The 23,351-nt window shown below is 43.5% G+C and overlaps 1 protein-coding gene across 2 annotated transcripts in view; it reads left to right on the plus strand.

Moving 5' to 3' along the window:
• Window positions 1–23,351, plus strand: part of CFDP1 (craniofacial development protein 1) — an 85,267-nt gene that overhangs the window by 56,594 nt on the left and 5,322 nt on the right. For both annotated transcript variants that reach the window (XM_016130098.2, XM_016130097.2), the window contains one exon: window positions 20,923–21,081. In XM_016130098.2, the coding sequence (XP_015985584.2) occupies window positions 20,923–21,081 (159 nt within the window). The remainder of the gene's footprint in view (window positions 1–20,922; window positions 21,082–23,351) is intronic.

Consider the following 23,351-nt stretch of genomic DNA (forward strand, 5'->3'; position numbering starts at 1 on the left):
AAATGTTCTGTGGGTGCAAAATCGCCCAAGATTGAGAATCACTAACCTAAATTTTTTCCCCAAAGTTAATATGAGAGTTCCTGACTCTTCACCTAGCCACCCAACCTCAAAATGTTGTTTCTTCTCCCCAGTAAGGGCCTAGAGAAGGGGGGCCGATTCTGCTTCTGTATGCAGCTAGAGAGCGGGTGCGCTAATACACAAGATTTGGTTGCAACCATAACTGGATTTGGCTCTGGCAGCCTCTGGGTATGGGAAGTGATGAGCCAGCAGTGACCTTCTTACCGCCTCCCCTCTTGTTCTAATTAAACAAACTTTTACGGTCTTTCTGTTAATGAGTCAGCTGGTAAAGAAAACATTCTTCTTTTGCCAAAGCTATTATGAAGCAGAGACAGCAGAGTTTTGTACACATGAGTTCCTGTTGTACTGACTTTTGCTTCCTGGAGAGTGGGGAAGGATACCAGTGAAAATAGACGTGCCAGTGTGGATTTGTGACCATAGTGAGGAGCAGTTTTTCAAAGCAATAAATCTGAGATTTTCCCCCAACAAGAATCATTAGAAAGTACCACTGTTCTCGACATCTTATAGTAAACGGTCAACTCTGGTCTTAGCAGAGGATCATAAAGCCCCTCACATAGCAAAGCACAGATTGGTCCTGGCAGTGGATTTTGTGGCAGGGTGCTAGCAACTGCAGACACCCTTGGTGGGCCTGTGATAATTCAGGCACCTGAGGTGCATATTCAAAGTGTGTAGCTTGGAATGTATGTACCATACAAATACTGGGAATTCAGAAAATGCCACTGGAATTTTAGAAGGGAAAGAAACCATGGGAAAGGGAGCTCAGAGAGGCTAAGGACCAGAGCGGAGTCAAAAGACGGAGGCCTTTCGATTCCCCCAGCCAGGTCTTGTCCGTCGCACCACACTGCCTCGTGAGCTGGCTGCTTGAGAAGGGCAGTCAACCGGGCACAGAAAGGGAGCCTTAGAAATGGTGGCAAATGCAAACACAAGAAGTGCAGAGGGAACACAGCGGCTTCGCCTCCTCTAGAAATGCTGTGGCTGCCTTTTCTTGGCGCTGTGGAAGCTGTGTCAGCATTTCTGGTCCAGATTTGGGAGAGGAGACTGGGAAACCAGCTCTCTTTTTCCTGTACCTTTCTGCTGTTGTGATGAGGCCAACATAGCCTTCCCCAGGCTTACTTGCCAAAGCAATACCAAATACACAAGAGCTCTGCTTATAATCCCCCCAGCCGAGAGGTTGTCCTTGGGAGTTTTGCTTTAAGCTCTCAGCTAATCCAAACAATCAGTTATTTTGGAGATAACCTACCAGTCTTCTTTTGACAGTACGATGATTGCTCAGTCTTTTGTGGTTTTCCTCCTCAAGGTAGAAGCCAAGCTCCATGTTACAAAAGAAAGTCTTTCCAAACATTATAGGAAAACCAGTTGGATTTCCATAGGGTTATTAATAGCTTCGAATCCCGATTTGGACTAAGAATAGTAGGTCACAGTCAAGAACAGCAGCCATCAATGAGAATCTTAGCTGATGGCATATGGTACAGGTGGATGGACAGGCAATTACTTTTGAAACTTGCCTAATTTACAGCTATTAACATTTACATAAAAATTCATTTAAAAACTACCCAATGAGGTTATACATAGCATCATTAGAACATAATTAACTGGGAGCAAAGTGTTAGAAAGTGTTCTGGGAGTGGAAGCCCCTTACTTGCCCATTGTGCCTTTGGGCCAAATGTAACACCAGCCTGAGAAAAGAATAGTCATCATGAAAATATTTTCTTTCCTTCCAAGTCAGGAAACAGACTCACAATGGAGTCTACTTCTCCATTCTGGATTTTGAGATGTGCAGGAAACAACCAGCCATTACCAGCTGAAGTTTTCCTGCTGATAAACGAACCCTGAGGCCACAGTGACCTGTCTCGTTAATGAGTTAATGAAGAATCTGGTCTTTGCATTGACCCTATCCTTAAAAGCTTTCTGTGGAGCTAAAACAACATTCTTCTCATTTATGAGTTAACTCTTTCTTACTTAGCAAATGAGAAACAGAAAGGGAGAAAAGAACCTTCCAGGCAGAGAAATGGAGAGTCTACTGAGGGGCCTTTTTTTTAATTATTATTTTCTCTTTCTCTCTCTCTTTTTTTTTATTTGAACATTACCTTCACTTTCAGACAGAAATTTCATTCCAAAAAACATTTCCTCTTATTTTAGAATGAGTAAAACTGGTCTTGTATTTATGTTGCCTTTTACCCCCAAGGCAATAACATTTTATTGAAGGATTTCCCCCACCCATTACTCTGGCCAGAAACTACTTTCAATTGAACAACATAAGTATTTGAGTTTTATGTAAATATTTAAATGTAGGGGAAAGTAAATAAATTTTTACTTCTGTAAATAAATGTTATTAACCTAGCATTTATTAAAGGAGGCAGATTCTCTCTTCAGCTTACTAGAAAAAAACAGTCCCCTTTAAATTAGGTTATCTTTGAGAACCGGAAATTTATTTCTTCTCAAATTATTTTTTCGTTTAGTGATTGATTGTTGGTGATGATCCATGAGTTGAAGGAGGCCCCAGGGTTACAGGGTTATTTCTCAGCTTTGCAATTCTAGAAATGCGATTTTATCAGTAATTTAGATTCCAGTGAGCTGACTCATGGTAGCCATTCTCATAAGGCTGGTATTAACATTTATTTTAGAAAACCAAAATGCTTATTTATTAACTTACCACTATTTCATTAACCAGAAGAGTCTGTTCTATTGAGGCATCCCAAAAGCAATACCTGGAAAATCATTAAAAAGTGACAGGGTCTTTGTTTATTTGGCAAGTAAAGAAAAGAAAATAGATCTATTATCTTAAACATATCTTTTCTGCATGCCATTTGGAGACTTTTAATGAACCTTTATCTTCTGCTCTAAGGCATGTATCTGTCTATACAGATACTTGGTATTAGTGGCTTATATTTAGAACACTGTCTACCTGGTCAGTGCTAAATGTCTACTGCTAAGATGCCTCAAGATGGTAAATTGAACACATGCCACTACACATGTGCCCCAAATCCCTAAATATTATCAGAAATATATATGTATTTAACAATGCTGGAATAAAGGAGTATCCTGGGTAGTCTAGGAATTTGAGGAATTCCTGAAGGAGAAAATACAGATGGAATCATATTAAAGGTAGAGATCAGAGTCCAATAGCCCTACTGACATGTCCCTCCACTCTCCCGTAATTACTGGACATGGCTGTGGTGAATAGACCGAGCATTTACATGCTGGAGATCTAAAAACTTCACAAGCACGTACAACTAAGAGTTGCTAAACATCAGAGGAAAACCAGTGTCATAAAAGAGAAGCTCCAAGCTCAAGAAATTGAAAGCTAACATCAGAAGATCCAAGGATATAGAACATAAAGAAAGAGACCTTTAAGGGAAGTGTGTTTATACCCTGAAAAGGATAAAAAGAGAATATTGCATTCATGAAACAAGAACAGACTTATGGGAAAGAATGAATTTTATTTCCTAGATCTTGGAAATTAAACATTATTGTTTAGCTAGAACCTCATTAAAGGGGCTGCACAGCATAATGAATACAATTAAAGGGAATTAATGAGCAGGAGGAAAAGATGAAAGAATTTTCCTAGAATATAAAATAGTGGAAAGGGTGACAGAAAAGTGAATACAATAAAAGGAATCATTTCAGAAGTTCCCAGGTTCATCTTGTATGCGTTCTGGAAGAAGAAAAGAGAGAAAATGGAGAGGGGAACAAATACCCAAAGAAATAAGGGAAGAAAATTTCTTAAACAGAAGAAAAGCAAGAATCCTTAGAGCGAAAGGACCCACCATGGAGTGCCCACCATGATTTTATCAATTTAAGAAGACTCACGTTTATACTAAAGGAAAGGAAAAATTCTAAAAGCTTCCAGAGAGAGAAAACAGTCCAGCCTATAAAGAAACAAGAATCATGTTGGCATCAGTGGCAACACTGGGTGCAAGAAGACAATGAAAGGACATATTTATAGGTCTGAAAGAAAATAACATTATCCCTCTTTTATAAAATTACCAGAGGAATGAGGGATGTTGTTCAGAAAAATGTAAAAGGAAACAACTGAAGAATTGAATGGAGGGACGTGGACCCAGAAAATGCATTAGGTCATTAACGTGGAACTTGAGCAACTGCGTGCACCTGACAGTGGTGACATCTGTAGACACAGGTAAAGAGGTCTTCAATCATGGCGTGATCTGACATCCACCATGGTTGTCACCAAAAGTCCAAGCCTCCAGATTATGCTCATCTTTCAGGTGCTCATCCCACCCTGCTCCTCCTTGTCCTCGTATCTGCATACGCTTTGGGACCCAGTGATTTTCCTTCAGTTTCGTAGTAGTGAAAATTTTTTATCTTCCTCTCTAGGTTCTTTGTCTAGTTTGATAATTAAATTCGCTCAAGACAGATTAACCGGAGAAGAACAAATTTAATTTCATATGTACAGGAACCTCCTAAAAAATATGAGACTAAAAGAAATGACTAAAAGAAGTAGCTTTTATATGTTTTAGAAAAGCAATAAATTTGTGAGTAGCTAGTGTTGCAATACCTCTGCTCCACAGAGAATCTTGTAGAGCATTAATGATTAATAATGTTCACAGCTTCTCAGAGTGAAATTGGTCTCTCTATGTCTCAGTCACTAAAGTAGAAAATATGAAAGAGTGATTTATCCAGGGCGGAGGCTGCCCACACAGCAGATGAATTGGGAGTGCAGCCCAAAAGTTAGTTGTACCATCTTAGCGCCTCACGCTGACCACCGTAACTTCCTTCCTTATTTTTTAATCAGTTTATGGGGAGAGCAAAAGAAGGAAGAGGCTTTATTAATAACCAGAATGCGGTATGGAAAGCTTTAAAGACTTCCTTTTATTGCCTTTTTTACTTCCCTTCCCTTATTTAAAACAAAAACAAAAACTTTCTGGTTTGATGTCAATCTCGGTTCATTTCAGGAATTTTCTCCGTAATTCTCATTTGACAGAGGCATGTCCCTTAGCTGTTTCTGTTATTTGCTTTGGTTCTGCAGCACTGCATATATCTGAAGGGGCAGCCATCGAAGATTTTTGTCTTTCTAAAATTTAGCTTGCTTGTAGATAATGAAATTACTATGATGGCTCTGCATTCACTAAAACATACAATTGGCTTCTAAAAGCAAATAGTTTTTTTAAAAAAATACTGATCGACTCATTTCTTTAAGTCTATAACATTAGTACTTTTGTCCCTTTTATATGAAACCAATAGCCATGCAGATTCCCCTCCTTCTGCCCATGAAAAGATAACAAAGTTAAGTGAATAGGCAAGCCACAGAATGAAAGAAAAGATTTGCAAACTATAACACACACACAGAGAGAGAGAGAGAAAGAGAGAGAGAGAGAGAACTGACAATGATAAGACAAACCACAGACTGCATTTGGCCACCACTGGAAGGGCACAAGTTGGAGGCATGGCCGTCAGTGCCTGGCGGCCCTCCACAGCAGTACCTGAAGGAAGAAGCAGCCCAACCTGAATAGCCACGGAGTAAGTCCCATGGCTCCTTGAAGTAGCCCTGATGAATAAGGCCCACTGTGTTTTGTTTCTAACTTTTAATAATTGGAATTTGCTTCATTTTCTCTTCACAAGGGCCGGCTTGTCTGCCTGAGAGGCAGCCTTCGGAATAATAACAAAATTGTGCTGCTCGGACTCAGTGTACTTGGAGATGGACAGTGGCGCTTCATGGTTACATGAAGGGTATTCTCATCTTGCGAGTGTCATGAACAGTTCTGTGTTCTTCATATTCTACTTAACAGCATTCAAAACCAACTGAGAAATAAATGTAATTCTGAAAAACCTTTTATATTAAGTGCTGGAAGAATGTTCTAGCTTTCATCATTTCAGCAGTGCATTCACTGGGGAACAGATCATTTCACCAGCTTTTCCAGTGAACAGATAGCAATAAGTTGAGTGATTTTGCTTAATGAAGAATTCAGAACCAAGTAGAAGGCAAAACCACCCCATCCTGGCCTCACCTCTATCCTAAATCTGTATATCCGTCGTCATTTTTGAAAACTAGCCTCATGGCTCCTCAGGAACTTGGCTCAGCTGCCTAAACTGAGTTCACAGCCTTGCCCAAATGTTCAGACAGCCCATTCAGTTTCTCTTTAAACCATAATGTTTGGATAATTATTTACGTGGTAATGCGCTTCAATAAGAAACATCAGGAATTTTATCTAAAACTGGCTCTTGAATCATAGTGTACCCGCTAAGTGCAGATCGCGGGGTCCTGCTCTCAGCGCTTCTGATTCAGGAGGCCAGGGGTGGGAGTTCGCATTTATAATAAGCACAGGAGACTCTTGGACAACACTGAGAAGCACTCAAAAATGTAGGAGTTTGAGGAAGAAGCAGAAAGAGGACTTTGCTCCGGTGGTTTGTCAGGCACGGTTGGGGGCTGTCGCTTCCTAGGAACAGAAATGCTTGCTTTTTCTTTGTACACCTGGCGTCAGCCTGGTTGCTAGCACATAGTGGGACTGTAAGACATTTTGAATAAGTAAATATATTAAAACAACACACAGAACACTATAAAATATAAGTTAGTTCAGGTACTTCCGTGTTATGGGAAGGATTGTACATGTAGAAAATCTTTATTAGGAGTTAACAGTAAGAAACATGTTAAGTGACAACAGCAGCAGCGGTCAGAGGGGACACATTCAAAATCAGGAAGCCCAGGAGCCTAATGTGGCCAGACTTACAGCTCCTCAGAAAAATCCCTTTCTCTTCTTTGTCTTCTGGAAGGAGTGGACGTTCAGATTTATCAACCAGACTGATTATCAAGGGGAAGCCATACACAGCTTGAATGGTCAGGATGCCCTAGGCAGTCTCCAGTCCCAGGTCCCGCTTTCCAGAGCCGACCGCGTTCAACTCTTAATTCTGGTACTTTTGTGTCCATATTTTCAATTGATGCATTTAGTTTTAAATTGATTCTCAGTTTATCAATTTTAGACATGAACTCTTTGTTAATTCTGGTGGTTACGAGGAAGCGGTTCCTGTTCTGGAAGAGGAGGAATTAGCATCGCGAACTTCCTCTGCCCCTCCGCATCGCAGCTCTCCTTCGTCCTCCCGATTTAACGGCATCATCATCGCTGTCAGGGTTTTTCATTACTGAGCCAGGGTGTAGGCTAGCTTTGTATTTCCTTGCGTGCGTACTTGTGTGTATTTCTTTGTTTGGTTACCTATGTCCCAATCACAGTTTTTTTTTTTAACAAACTCTCCAACATGGCTGTAAAATCCTTCTCAACACTGTTCTTGACTATGTCACATAATCTGTCATTTCCTTCCCCCACCTCATCCTTCCGGAGCCCTCCATCCTCCCGCTCACATCAGGGCTCTCAGTGATCTTGGCTTCCTGTGCAGCCATTGCTCTGGGCCTGCCTTTTATCCCTCTTTGTGTAGCTCCTCTATTTCTTGGATCCCTCGTCTTTCTCGTTCTAGATGTAGTCCCTCGTTTTGATATAGCTCATCCTCCAGTAACATCCTGAGGAAGCAGTTTATGGGAGATGAGTTTTTTGAAACTTTGGATGTCCGAAAATAACTGTGTGTTCTACGTTCACATTTTATTAATGGTTTTGTTGGATATAACATTGTAGGTGGAAAATAATTTTCCTTCATAAGTGTGAGGACATTGCTCCATTGTAGGGCATCTACAAAGCCGAGCCATCTGGAAGTCTTGCATCTTCGTACGTGACTTTATCCCCGTTCCCCCTGGGAAGGTTTCGGGATCTTCTTTTACCCCTGAGATCCTCGCCAGGCATCAAGAGCCCCAGCAATGAGAAGCACCAGTTCCTTTTTACATCTTTTTTCTAGCTGATCTTCACCATCTTATCCCTTCCACTGTGCACACCACTCAGATTCCCACTGAACAAGAGAAAGTGTCTGCGGAGTTCTCTTATCTTGACGTGGCTAGTCGTGACAGCTGGAGGGAGTGTTCATCTTCCCCACAGCTCAGTTTGCTGCCTGTAGCAGACATGAATAATTCTTTCTGGCAGATTCTGACAAGAAGTTGTTCTATTGGCTGAGTATTGAGTTAACTAATTGCTCCAATTACATCCATCCAGTGTTGGTTTTAGCTACAAGGTTGGACTCAGGCATTGCTTCTGGCTCATAACATGGTAGTATATGTGACTTGAAACTAGTCTCCCCCGCCCAGAGCAAACAAACAAAAGCAGCCCAGCTGTGAGGTAGCTGACAACAAGGGAAAAGCTCATTCGCCACACAGCTAAACCTTTTGGTAGGTCTCCTGACCTGGTTGTTCCAGAGCTTCATTTCTACATAAAATGAATCCAGATATCACTTTCATTGGTTTTGTTGTTGTTTGGGGTTTTTTTTGTTTGTTTTTTTACAAATTCTGTTAATTAAAATAAAAGATTGGTCCAGCATTTCCCTTAATTCTGTCCCTCATTTATGTTTCAATTAAGCTACCTTAGCCCTTGTACCCCAGATCAGGGTCTATGACAAGATTGTTGAACATTCTGCAGGCTCTCATTGGGTGGTGCCAAGGCCAGCCTAGGACAAATTCCAGGCTACTAACTGCCATTCAGGGAGGTCTGCCATCTGTTGCAATGAACAAATGCTTTTTCTGTGCCTGCTCTGCTGTACTTAGCTCTCCTGTTTAAAAAAAAAAAAAACCTAGCTGAGGATAGGCAACAGCTACTTGAGTAGATATCATTATTGAAACCTATTTTTATTTATTTAATTGAAGAAATTATTTCAGTTTCCCATCCTTCCCCTCCCCTCTAACGTCTGGTAACCACTAGTCCATTGTCCATGTCCATGAGTCTCCTGTTTTTAATCTATTTTGAATGTATGAAGTTGATATGTTTTCCTAATTATACATTCTTTTAACAAATTTTTATTGAATGCCTCCCACATGCCAGGCACCGTGCCAGGTGCTTGGGTTATTCCAGTGAACAAAACAGACATTGGTTGCAGTCTTTGTGGAGTTTCCCTTCCAGCAGGGAGGTAGACGATAAAATTAAATAAATTATGTGATGTGTTAGAAATGTCAAGTGTTATGGAGAAGAGAAAATCTAAGTAGGGCAGGGGGATGGGGAGTGTTGGGCGTGAGGGTTGCAAGTTACAATATTGAATAGGATGGTCGGGGTATGCCTCACTGAGAAATTGAGATTCGAGCAAAGACTTGTGGGAGGTGAGAGAGTTAACCAAGCTGCTATCTGGGAAGGGAGTATTTTGGGCAAAGGGAATGGCTTGAAGCAGAACCTGCAAGATGGGCACGTGCCTGAGGTAGATGAATGAGGGGTAGTGTAGGAAAGGAAGTTTGAGAGGTCAGGTTAGTCCCAGGCCACGTGGCGTTGCCCTCTGCTGCAATGTGGAAAGGTGCTTCAGGTGAAGTCTGCGAGCATCCCAGAGGTGATGTCCACTGGGCAGTGTTGTCTGTTAGGCTGGACTTAGGGAGAGGACTCTGGGCTGAAGATAAGACATTTGGGGATCAGAGCATATAACTGGTATTTAAGCCTTGGGACTGGATGGCATCACTCAGAAGGTGATGGAGAAAAAGAGTCCGAAAATTGCATGCTGGAAGACTCCCCGGTGCCTTCAGAGCAGCTGACGTTAACAGTCAGACCGAGCCAAACCGTGGGCCAGTCCACAGGCAGGAGAACTGTTCTAGAATAGAGGAGATCAACTTTTCTTCGTTCGAAATTTTTCAGTATGAAAAGTTTGTGGGGGGAAAAAGAAGTCAAAATTTAAAATATACTTTGCTGCCAAAGATAAATTAGCCTCAGAAAAAGATAGAAGCTGGCAACTCCTAAAGTTTCAGATCTCATTTTTCTCCAGTAGCAGCAGGATTTTAATTTTATTCTGGATTTTAGAGAGGACGGATGAGGATTTAAGAGTAGGGACAAAGGAGTGTTGATTACCTACTGTGTGCCAGGCGTCATGCTATGTGCTTTCACGTGCATTGCAGACATCATTACCTTTGTCCAGACCTCTCTCTCCCCTGACAAATTCTTTGTCGTCCTTCAAATTTCAGACATCTCTCCCCTCTCAGACATCTCTCCCCTTATGATCCTACTGACTTTGCTGGGTAGCCATTTTCTTATAATTACTTGTTTGCTTGTCTGCTGCTTGTGCACATGAATTAAATGAGGGTGAGAAATCTGTGCCTTTAGCTCCAGTGGCCAGCAAAGAGTCTGGCACACTGAAAGCACTCAATAAATAAGGGCTGAGCTGATGAATATCTCATGTAATCATCACCCTTCAGGGTAGTTATTATTACCCTCATTTTACTAATTGGTTACTTGAGGCTCAGAGAAATTAACTCACCCAGGGTTTAAAAAAAAAAAAAAAAGATTAAATAGCAGGGGCAGGTTTCTGCACTGCTTGCAAAGCCACTGTACCCCACTGCTTTAAAAATATGTCTCCAAAATAGTATTGGTGGTATGTGAGACTTAGCTATACTGCTCAGATACTCTAGTATTCTTGTCTGAAGTCTAGATTTCTGATTTTCCTGTCCCTCATGAAATTCACATAGAACATCAACGTAGAGGACAAATTGAAAGTTTAAATACATTTCCTGTAGGAGCTGTTAGGGATACCAAGAGATATGTTGCTTCTCAATGACTTTAAATAGTCTTAAACTTGTGATTTAAAAGTATTAGCTGAGAGAATGGGCAAGTCTATAGAGACAGAAAATAGATCAGTGGTTTCCTAAAGCTGGGGGGATACAGATGACTGCTAATTGCTGTAAGAGTTTTGGGGGTTTTTTTAATAAATTTATTTAAATTAGTTTGAAGTGTACAGTACATTGGTTAGAAGAGGAGGTGACAAATGTTCTAATATTGTGGTAATGGCTGCACAACTGAATATACTTAAAACCATTGACTTGGCATACTTGAAATGAGTGACCTCTTTAGTATGTTAAGTATATGTCAGTAAAGCTGTTTTTAAAAAGTATTAGCTAAGAATAGGAAATGATTGGTCATTAGATTTTTCCCGCATTCTTTCAGAATAAAGTAAATTGAGTAGCTTATATATATTTGGGTTATTGTCTCATTATGTTCACTCTCAGAGGGAAACTCTTCCTCAGTATAGCTGGGTAGTTTGGGGAGGCAGGTGGTTTTGGTCTTTATATGTGGTGCCCTTTCAGTTTTAGCTGAATCATTCAGATGAGACCATCAGTGTCCCCTAGCTCTGAGCCTCCTTCCTTCTGGGCAGCAATAATGGTGAATGTGCTCAGGCAGTCTTTGCCAAATTGCCAGCTGAGCCTCACAGTGACGGGAAGGGCATCATGAAGCCAGCAGCCCCTCTAGAGAGGGTCGCAGACTCGCAGGCTGCTCTGCTGGCTTCGGGGCAGGGAGCCTTGCTCTCCCAGCAGAGAGAGTGCTGCCTGGGTTCCCAGAGCAAACGGGTAGTAGCGCACAAGGATGAATCAAGGAACTCAGTAATCTGCCCTTTGCCTTTGTGTCTTCAGTTGAGTGCATTTGTTTTGTTTTAATTCTCATAAACCACGTATGCGTGGCAGGGTTGGCTAGCTTTGCTTCAGCAGATCTTTGTCTCCCCGCCAGTGATTGCTAGAGCACCTTTTTCAAAACTGTGGCCGTAACCTACAGTCATACATTTACAGTGTGACCCATCATGGGTCATGGTTATAAAGGCAGATGATCTCAGGGGATCCCAGAGTGCAGAGAAACTGGATTCATTCAGGGTCAGCCATCACTCTGCAATGGGATTGGGTAACAGGCACCTTGTAGAATAATCTGCATTTCTGAGTGAAAAAGCTGCTTTAGCAACCCTGGCTAGCAAATTAAGGAAAGAGACTCAATTTACCATTTTCTCTTGCCTTAGAGATAGAGGGTGGGAATTCTCTTTGGTGGTCAGTGATGCAATGGGTAAAAATCTTCCACTTATGAAAGAGAAGCTATGTTGTGGTTATACAGCTTGCTCAGCTGCGGATACATCTATGAAAACCATTTCCTGTGTGAAGTCGAAAGAAGGTTTTCTACTTTCCCTACCAATCTACGTGGGAACAGATCCTTCTCTTTGTGAAAATCCATTGCATTGCCTTAGCAAAGTGACATCGTGGACTCAAGTTAATACTACCCCCTTCTTTTGATCACCTCTGTGCAGATAATTGCTCCCAGGGCTCTTTAAATCCTGGATCAAGGGGCGCTGTGACAGGGACGTACTGACGCTGATGATGGTGTGCCTCGGCTCTCTGAGGAGAAGTGCGAGCTGCCCTGTGGAGGGGGGCAGGTTGGGGTCTGGGCCTCAGTGAGTTGCCCGTTGAGTTAGCAGGATTATGGCTTCTAAGAGGCCAGAGAAGATACCCTGGCAACTAAATGAGCAAGCAGTGTAGCAGATGCCACCATGAGAGGATTTGGAGTCAGGCCTCGGCAGTAGTGCCAAGTGCTAAAAATGACCTTTTTTACCACGTCAGCCTCGTTAATGAAAGGACCACAGAGCACACTCCCCTCCACACAGAACTCTGAGGCGTCAGGAATCACAGCTGGGTCCAAGGTCCAGATCCTCCTCATTTGGAATTTAGCGTGTTTATTTAGTAGCAGTGAGAAATTTGGGAGGGAAGGGAAGTAATTTTGCAAAATGTATTCTAGCCAACTCATATGAGTTTCATTTAAAGTCACATGGTTATTGTGCTTACATATCTAGAAAGGAGCACAGGCATGACTCGTTCTCAGTGAGGTCTCTGTGATGTCAGATTAGAGGAATAGTTCTGGTCTGGCTAAAGACACCCCCACATCCTAAAACTTTAACCTGATCTCAACCTGGCGGTGCCCAAGAATTTAAAGTTAAGTTTATGTTGATGTCCTCAGATTGTTTTCATGAGAAGATAGAGACCTGCCTGGGAGAAAAAGAAAGCCGAACGGCAAAGGAAGAGCAGAATGAGCTTTGAGAAAGCACGCCAACTCCCTAATCAGCAGTTTGCCAAACAACCCATGATGGAGGCCCATTTATCTTTCTGCCCTGTGTTTTGCTTCTCACGTTAGCCAGTTTGAGAGAGGTGCTGTTGTTTGCCCAACTGCGTTTACCTGATGGGAGTGATCAGGGTGAGTATGGCTCCTGCCCTCAGCCCAGGCAGGCAGGCCGCAGATCCGCCCAGACCAGCCCGGCTGAGCACTGTCACAGGAGAAAGCCAACAAAGCTCACTGTTAGAGAGGTCATTGATTTGTTAGCTGCCAGCCACATCCTGATTCTGCCTCGTCTCTTCTTTGCCTCTGTGGCTGGGACTGTTTGGGAGCCCATATGGAACCAGTATCTGGAAAACAAGCTGTGCCCTCCTCAATTGAGCTCCCAGGGTTCTGCATAAAGAAAAATGTCATTATGGGCTTTGTTAGAAGCTGTATTTAATAATTCCTTTAAAATTCTGTCTCAGACATGTAAATGGCCTGTTGGTCAATAAATTATTCTCCCCAGCTGTGCCTGATCCTACAAATTAAAGCAATAGCAGTTTGTAACTCAGGGGGAAGCGTTCCCCTCCCCAGGCATAATCCTCATTGCCAATAAACTGAATATTTCCTCCTAGGAGAGCTTCCAGGCCCCTCCACTCCCCAACTGCTAGAAAATGGAGGCCCTTCCCTGGTTTGCCATGACCCCCCCCCCCCACTATGGGAAAGATGCAAGGAAGGAAATTGCTGGAGCAGAGGCAGAAAGAGATGTGGCATTATCTCTTTCCCAGGGAATGAGATGAAACCACATGAGAGTGGAACAAAAGAGAAGGGAAATTTAGAGATATCATTTCCTCGAGGTCTGACGGGCGAACCAGAAGGGTTTTCTATGCCACTGACTTCCATGTCACTTAACCTTTATGCGTACCAGGCCCCCAGTCCTTTGACAAGAGTTCTCAGGTATCTAGGTGAGTGTTTCCTGTGGGCCAGAGACCTGTTCTCGCCATTGGCCGGTCCAATCCTGGACTCTGCTGATGATCCATAACCCTTGGCCCCTTTTCTAGTTATTGCTCTTTCGCTTTTTAGAGATTTTCTTATAGCCAGAGCTTTATGATCCCTTTGAGATTTTCACTGTGTCCTTGGACATGGCCAGGGTATTATAGGGGGAGGTACCAGAAATGAGGTGAAACTTCCTGAGAGTGTTATCCTACATATTACACATTATTGACAAATTAATTACAAAGGGGAGAACGTACCTTTACAAATGAGAGCTAAGGCCCATTACCACCTTACGCAAGCAACCACAGTTAGCATCTTCAATCCTGGACTGACCTAACACTCTTCCCCGTCACTATGTGATGGTGCAGTAAGAAGTACTCAGCTTCATCTACGTGACATACTTAGCATAGGAAACAGACCCTAAACCAGCAGTAGTATATAGGAAAACCAACCTGGACTCAAAAATCGACACTTCCATCAATGACCAAAAATCAAACAAAACAAAAGGTAGGAAACCATGCTAGATTTAAAGATTAAAGGAGACCAGGGAAACTCCAGTAAAGCAGGAAAGTTTCCTAGACACGTTATGAAGATGTAGAGCAGCTGAAATCAAATCAGACACACTTAAGTGTAATTCGTTCTTGGATTGGCATAAGAGCAATAAAATTTAGTAACAAATCATTTTCTATTTGCAGGAAAACTGAAGCTGCTGTTATTTGCCAGCTTTCATTTCACCTTTGCTGCTAGATGCCACTTTTTCTTTTTTGGCACTGTATCAAAGTCAATAATAGATTTAAGAGTACTGACAATTTCGCAAGCCACAAAATGTTTAAGATCATTTGGAACATACTGCGTTGCCTCTGGTTTGTCACTTTCCTGAGCCCGATGTCCCATAGAATGCTCAGTGCAGGTTGGGAAGTAAATAGGATTTAAACTCTCTCCCTCATGTACCACTGGCTTCCAGTCCATTTCCTTGAGCGGTCTGGTCTTGGGCTTTGAGGAGATTACTTAGAGATTTACACAGGTGGGGAATGAACTTGGCCCAGAGGTTGGGGCTTTACTTTTCATTCTTAGGGATTTTAGCCAAATCCAAAGAAGATCTGAAAGAAAGCAGTGGTTCCAAAGAGGCAGTTCTCACTGAAGAATTAGCAGCATAAACTTTCTTCCTGTTCCTCAAGGAAGTGCCATGCCAGTTCTAGACCCATGTCTGGCTCTGGAAAATAATCCATGTATGAGCTACCAAGAAGTCTTGCCTTGTAAGCAAATGACAGATACTGAGGAAACGGCATATATCTGCCAAAGAATCTTTGTTTCAAATAAATTGCATTTTAATGATTATGCATATTATGAGATGGAAGACATAGACTCGAGCCAGGTTCTGTGTGTTGAAGTTCTAAGCGAAGATCAGTAATGCTTCCGAGCATATATGTTGACCCTGTCCTTGCTGGTGCAGTGCTGGAACTACCTTGTCTGGCCTGTCAGCTCAAGTATAGTGTTAGGAGAAAAAATTGTTTTGAATAAGTCCATTGTCAGGTCACAGGGATTTGGTTGGTTAAACATGTGGTCACGTACTGTGGCAAGGCTTTGTGCTGCACTATGGATGAGTCAAGGGTGAGTAGGACAGGACCCTGTGGACAGTGAGCTCCAGGACAACAGGGGAAATAAAAATGTACACCCCAAAAAATTGGCAGTCGTAGAAATTGGAGGGTGGAAGGCACCCCAAAAGATTATTTCCACCTCTACCATCAGCAAAATGGAGAAGCAGGCTGGGTGTCAAAAGCACTGAGTTCTAGTCCCACGTCTCCCATTGTGAACTGAGGCAGGTTTCTTACCCTTCTTGGGTTTTAGTTAACTCATTTCTAAAATAAAGAGGTTGGATTCAACAGCCTCTAAGCTGCTCCCTCTTTGTGCCTTCATAGTTTATGCTTATGATTTGTTTATGATGAGCTCCTCTATTAGATTTTCTCCTTGAGGCCAAAGTTTATGTCTTTTATATATTTTTTTGCCCCCAGTTCCAAGCACAATGTCTGGTATACAGCAATTTCTCAGTAGTCTCTGTTGGATGAATACAATGAATGAATGACTCTCCATGTATTCCCAAACCTAAAATTCTGGTCTGTGGAACAGCGGTTGCCTGAGGCTGATTTTGAAGATTACGGGGAAAGATGTTCTCATTTTCCCTTTGCAACCAGGTGTTATGTCCTGCCATCCTGTCTATTTCCACTTAATCAGTTACCTTCCCAGCTCCTTTCCAATACCTCTTATAAATAACAGCAGGATTCAACACCTCACTCAGGGTGTCCAGACAAAGCTAATCAAATGGATTGGGCAGTCTGTTGAAGCAGATTTGTTGGGTGAATCTGAGTCCAGGCTCTTGGGGTTGGAGCAGGGAAAACACATTACTGAAATATCTTTGTGATGGACTCAACGGCATGGAGTTTGTCATTTAGTTGCAATCAGTTTTGTTAAACTTAACGTTTCTGTAGCTAAAGAGAAGCAGAATGTAGTTCTAGCAAATTATCATTGTAAACTTTGAATTCAGAGAGGAAAAAGACAACTGTCATTTTGCTTTTTCCCCCCCTTTTCTTTTATTCTGAGTTTCTGAACCTTTTCTGTGTAAGGTCTTGGCTGGTGTCTGGTGTTGGGATGATAGGTCTGTGGGCTTGGTGGAAAGGGAATTGAAAATAATTGCTGATTGATGGGTAACTGGACAGAATACAAAAGAAAGAAGAGTCTGGTAAGAGTCTCTTTCACCAGTATGCCTACTGCACTCGGGCATACTGTCTCGTGGGAAGCCAGCTGGTTTGACAAAGGCCGTGCTCCTCAGACAGGATTAGTCTTCACATGGAACTTACGGCAGTAAGGTCATGAGAGTAGTGTGACATTCAGGAGGAGGTGGTTGAAATGTCATTGTTGCATTGAGAACATCCTGGCAACAATATTCCGCACATGTCTGATAGAACATTCTGGGTGTAATCTGTGAGTGAGCCACCACTTGATGCGTTTCTTTGGACTTTGACCTGCAACAGGTGGATGAGAATTCTCTTGAATGAAGGGCTGTGGTCCTCTGTGACACTGCTCACCACACTTTAGAACCAGGACCAGAAAATCCGCAGCTGGTGAGGGGGCAGTCTGCCCAAGCCAGCTGTCTGCAGTACCGCGCCCTTACGGCTTAGGATCCACAACAAAGAGCAGTCGGTGGTGCCTGAAGCTGCACTGGTTCCTGCCGACAGCAGAGAGGTCTCCAAGGGAATTCTGGCCTCCCCCTCTCCACAGCTTTGCAGTCTGCACAGCTGCCCAGTGCCCATGGGAACCCGGCATTGATTTACTTGCTAACTGGCCACAGTTTTTAGGGAGAGAGAAGTGCTCCTGCGGTGCCCTGTGCAGTGCCCTCTGCGCTGTTCCTTCACGGCATGGAGAGCCAGCAGCCCCGCCCAGCAGCTGGTTCTTTCTTGCCTGCCTCAGCTTTCCCGAAAGCCTGAGCGATGAACCTTCCAGCAGAGAACGAGCCAAGGTCCTGGTGATTCCGCCTCCCTGAAAACTGCTGGGGACAGATGCCCGGATGATGCCACCAAAGCCCCATGTCAGGGTGGGAGAATGACTGTGAGAGCTCGAAAGCCTGCAGGGACCCCACATGCCAGGGTCCAGGAGGAAAGTGCTGGTCTCAGTTATGATGAGCCTCCATGTGCTCTGGCTGCCACTATAAATGTCATTTCCTTAGATTTAGCCTCAAATAAAAGACGAGTAGTTTTGCTTTGAAGACTGTCGAATTAGGAAATCATAAACCATGTTAATGATCCAGCGAAGCTTTCCCCTAAAGCTAAATAGCACAGGTGAACAAGGCAAAGGGGGATTACAGCTTTTTGTCTTTTCTAGAACCTTCTTGACTGCTATGTAGCAAAATAGCTCTCCCTCATAGACTTCTGAAAGTGACTTCTGGAAAAGGTGTGTGATCTGGGAATACCATCAGAGCTGTGGGCTGATGGACAGAGATGGCGTCCAAAACGTTTGCCGCTGCCCGAATAAAATGGGGACCCTTGGGTCGTCGAGAGCTGCGTGGGAAATACACGTGGAAATTACTCTCTTAGAATTCCCCAGTTTAAAAGTGTTCTTAGCACTTTTTATCCTACAGAGATCTGATTCTCTCCCACAAATTTGTTCTGTGATCCAGGTGACATTGTTGGCTTTACCAAGTACCCACTGTTTACAGAATTATATCCATGTTCTCTACAGAAATTTGCAGTGTCCTCAGAAAGCATGCGCGCCCAAGGAAAATTATTTTTCTCCTAAATATCTTAGTTAGATCCCCTCAAAGTAGAACCTCAGACAAGACTCTGAGTGCAGGCGGGCTATTTGGGAAGTCATCCTGGGAAGCAGGGTGAGGGGTTGGAACGCGTTAGGGAAGGAGGAAAAGCTAGCACGAGAGTGCACATCCACAGCCACAAGGGCTCAATCCACCAGAACTTTTTAGAAGCATTCAGAGTACATCCCCAAATTGCCTATGTGAGGACAGGAGGCTGGGCCATTTAGCCACCAGCTAAATGAGGGTGGCCCCACTAGCACGAACTCTGCCATGTCTAGGCAGTGCTGTGACATGCAGGAAGGGTCAAAGAAGGCCCAGAAGCCGGAAATGGAAAGCCTCCAGGTGTGCGTGCTTTTGGCAGGATGCTGTCAGCAGTGACTCGGAGCTGGCTCAGAATTGTCCTGTGCAGGGACAGCTGAAATAAGAGTCCTCAAGCCTCTGTCAGGGAAAGGATTCTGTGCTATAATAGGAAAAGAAGTGGGGTGTGATAGAAACATCACCAGGAGAGAGCTAATCCAGAGACTGGGGGAAGAATCCGGAAGGGCTTCCTAGAGGAAGTGGTTTCTAAGCTGAGACAAGACCAGATGAATGGGAGGGAGGCAGGTGGAGGTGAACTGCAAGTTCAGAACTGTATAGATGGAGCGTAGATTGCAAGGGAGGATGTATGGTGAGAAAAGATCAGGAAGAACTTTGCAAGTTAAGGAGTTTGACTTATAAGAGCAATAGAGGTTCAGGAAGGTGCATTTAAGCAGTAAGACGTGATAAGCTTTGTTTAGAAAATACACTCTGATGGCAACATGTAGAATAGACGCCAGTATGGAGCAGTGAGTAAGGGTGGGACCAAACAAGACATCAGAGAGACCAGTGAAGAGGCTGCCGAATTACCCAGATGAGAGATTATAACAGTGAGAAGTGAAAAGATTTGAGACACATTAGGTTTCTAAATCCCCACTGATGCTCTGCTCCTGGTAAAAAAAAAAAAAAAAAAATACACACACACACACACAGAGTGTGTGTGTGTGTTGATGGAGATATAGGAAAAGAATTTTTAGAAAATGAAAGCTCAGAAAGAGCTGTTTGGAAAATTCTTAAGCAAATTGGGAAGTAAAATAGCTGTCAGAAAATATCGCAAATAAATTCTCACCTTAAAGGCAAGATAGCACAGTGCACGGCACCGGGCGTCAGAAAAGCCTTACTTTGTCCTGGATCTACATTTTCTATTGGTTTGACCTTTGTTGTATCATCTCATCTCTTTGAACTTTGTTTATTTGTCCAACTCAAAATGAGGATGAGGATGCCTGTCCAGCCTATTCCGAGTTGATCTTAAGCTAACAGCATGTTGTCAGATATGACCACAGTAGGGAAGCTGACATCCTCTAGACCCAAATAAAAACAGTGAGAGTAGGGAGGGAAGTTGTTCAGCCAGGAGTCTTGTGTGCAGTGTAGACACTGGCCTGTGGGCTCATCCAGGGCAGAGGCAGTGACCATCCCTCATGACACTGTGCTGCAGGATGGGGGCGTTTCAGAATGGTTAGTGTGACACTGGATCATCTCGATGCCGCCTCCTCCAACTCCGAGACTCAGTGCTCCTCTCTCATAGGCCACAGTGAGAACAGATGAGAAAATGGCTATGAACGCACTTAGAGAATCAGCATTCTAGGCAAGTGAAAGGTACTCTATTGATGTTATCAGTAGACCTTGTGGTGTTAGAGAGTTTTTAAATGTTTCAACTCCTTTGTATATCCTAGTGAAGCAGGAAATAACTTCCAGTTTCCTGCATGCTGGTATGTAATTTGTCTCAGTTTCATAAGGAGACTAAAAGCTGTGTTCATTCCATAGTTCCTTCCCCTGATATCACCTTCTTACTAACTAGCTGCATTCTGTTGTTCTTATTATGTCTCATATGTTTAACATTGACTGGAAACATTTGACCTGCCAAGACTTGAACTGGAGCATATGGGGTTTCCCACAGTCCGTGATAGCAACACTAGCAAATCAAAACAGGCTGTGCATTCCCTGCTTTCGGGGTGAGGGCTGTTCTCCACCCCCTGGGAAAAACCAGGGTCCTGACTCACAGGAATTGGAAGGAAATTGATCTCAGAGTCCTTTTAAGATACTGTGACTTCTTAATCATCGGTCTTGGGATCTGGCTCTCTTTCTCTTAAAAGAATTCCCTGGGGCTTTAGTGCACAAGTGATGACACTGATTCGGTATGGCTAACATTCATTGCCCCTGTACAGTGTGCCAGGTGCTGCGTTAAGCACTTTACATGTAAGATACACTACAGCCTCATAAGTGAGTGTTCACTTTGTCGATTAGGAAACAGAGGCAGATGTGGTTAAATAACTACCTAACGTCAGTTAGAGCTGGAATATGAACCTAGGCGTGTGATCCTAAAGCCATGCCTGAATTGTGCTGTGCTTCTCCCTCCCTGCAAGCAGAGACCTGTCAGAGGATTTCATATCTCCGGGTCCTTAGAGCGGTCAGAGATGTTAAGCAGGGTAAGTGCATTAGAAGTCTGATCTGCTTATGGTGTTCTCTACACCAGACCGGAAGTACCCTAAATACGAACATGGCCCCCATTAAGATAAAGAGCTCAAATATAGGGAGCCCGTGCCTATCAGAAAAACCATTAATTGAAAGATTATAATTTTCACACTACATATTTTATGTTTTTCCTTTCCTTAGGTTAAAACGATCAAGTGGCATGAGCAGCCTTTTGGGGAAAATTGGAGCCAAGAAACAGAAGATGAGCACCCTAGAGAAGTCCAAATTGGACTGGGAAAGTTTCAAGGAAGAAGAGGGCATTGGCGAAGAGTTGGCCATCCACAATCGAGGGAAGGAAGGGTAAGAAGAAGACTCTGTTCCTCTGAAAAATCCTAAGAACTCAAATAGTTTATTCCAGATAGGCCACTCAATTTTTAAAAATGTGAGTGCTTTGGTTTGTCAGCAAATGGGGCAGTTTGTCAATATGGGGCAGGTTCCAGTGGTGAGCAAAATGCCAGAGGTGACAGGAAGGGAGAGGCATGTGAGCAGCACTTTTCTCAGGGACAATCACGTCTGCCAAGCTGAATTTGCTGAATTACAGCTCCTGTGAACTGTAAGTCACCTCGTTTATTCATGTGGTCAGATGTGGCTCAACGTATCAGTCTTGGCCTGACCTGAATTATTTGGCCTTCTGAGAAACCAGATTAGCTCAAATGCTTCAAAAGTGGAGCCAACAGAGTACTTAGATGTCTTTGAATTATCGTGGGATTTTTTTTGCCCACGTCATTATAGCCCAGGGTGGGGCTTCACCCTTGGCTTCAATCTGTGCGACATGTCAGTCCTCAGCATCTAGGCCATCACTTGTGCTCCCTTCCTCTTCACTTTGGAATATGAAGAGTATGTCCATACACTGTGTATTTAGGAATATCAAGAAAGCAGCAGTGTTTGGTGAACATTTAGGAACCACAGAAGGAATTAAAGAGCAAAGTTACTACAGAAGTGGGTCCATGGCTCAAGGTCAACAATCCCCACCCCTAACAGTGAAAGGAAGTGATGTGTGGCCCACCAAACAGCCCTGGCTGCTCGTCACCCTGACCCTCACCCGTAAGGGCTCTCCCTGTGGCACACTGCATCTCTGAGGCTCAGCTCCTTCACCAGTAAAACGGGTAATGATAGCCCCCGTGGTGGTCGTAAGGAGATGATATACGTAATATGTGTACAACACGTGTGACATACAGTAAGCCCTTTGCAGAGCACGTGTCACATAAAGGTCTGCATGAAGTGGTAGACATTAGGGTTGTTTACAAGCTAAACTGCAGTAAAGACAGGTGAGGGATTTATTTTGTGGGTCATTTCTAAATTAGGCTTTAAGATTATTCAAAGCTGATTATTTGAACTTGGAAGCTGATCAGTGTGTTTCAAAAAAAATTTTTGTAATGACTTTTTGAGCTTGTTTAACTACCAGACTTCTAAGTCAGTGTGTCAAAGATGGAATGCCATAGGACAGAGGTGGAAGCGCCAAAGCCATCTTGAGAAGGCCCAGGATAAAGCCCAAGCAGGAGTCAGTGTCATGTAGAGAGAGCCTCTGCCATTTGCCCCTTGGACTCAGCTCTCATAACTCATGACTCCTCCTCCTCCACGTTCCCCTCGTGATCTGAGGCAGCAGGGGAACTGTCAGAGTGTGCTACTCTCTGTCGTTTTCCTGGGTGTTGATTATGTGGGTTGGACAATGTTCATTCTGCTTGAGTTAATAGACGTCTTGTAAAAGTAGGGCGTGGTGCTGTTGAAGATAAGGGAGAGTTAATAAAATGTAGACGAGAAGAGAAACAGGATTAGAAAAGACATCTGCCCCATGAGGAGGACTTTTCAGGCAATGGAAAATTGGGTAACAGGGAACAACCAACAGCGTGCAGCTTTCAAGTGCTCTGTTTTTCCCTTCTTCTCTGAGACTTTGCCCCAGATGATTCCACGGACCTGATCCTGTTTTTCCAACACAGGTCTGATGACTTCTGTGTTCTGCCTTTGGCTGTGCTCACCTGCCCTCTCTAGCACCCACCTCCACACCTCTGCTCACTTGCTTTTCCTGACTTCTGCAGGAACATCAGAGGGCCCAGTCCCTCATCCGGGGAAGGTGCTCAGTTGGCTAAACATGGGAGGCCTCTGGAGGGGTCCAAAGTTCAGATGACATAATCACTCCTGTACAGAGCTGCTAAATCAAGAGTCTGTATCTTTAAATTGCTCCTTAGGGGCTTCTCATGCTCAGCGAGAGTTGAGAATCACTTAGAACACAGCTCTGAACTCTAGAGATGAGAGCAAGACAGCCAGGTGCTGGGTGAGCTTTTCCAGCACGTAGGTAACTAGAGAGCTGACTTCAAAATGGGTTGTTGAGAAGGGCAAGAAGATTTCTGTTGTGAAGAGCACCCAGCGTCACAGCGTTGAAGGGAAGCTCAAGAACCAAACCTATAAGGTCTGTCTGGACAGAGGCAGGTCAGGCCCCCAGATTCTCCTACACAGATGCCGACAAGGGCAAGGCATCACCTGGGGCGAAGACCCTCTGCGGAATGTGTGGAGAATCCTAAGTGTGCCCCTGGGATGAAGTGATCTTCGCTGAACACGGAAGGGAGAAGGTC

The sequence above is a fragment of the Rousettus aegyptiacus genome, unplaced genomic scaffold, assembly GCF_014176215.1.
Source record: "Rousettus aegyptiacus isolate mRouAeg1 unplaced genomic scaffold, mRouAeg1.p scaffold_m13_p_14, whole genome shotgun sequence".
Lineage (NCBI taxonomy): Eukaryota > Metazoa > Chordata > Mammalia > Chiroptera > Pteropodidae > Rousettus > Rousettus aegyptiacus.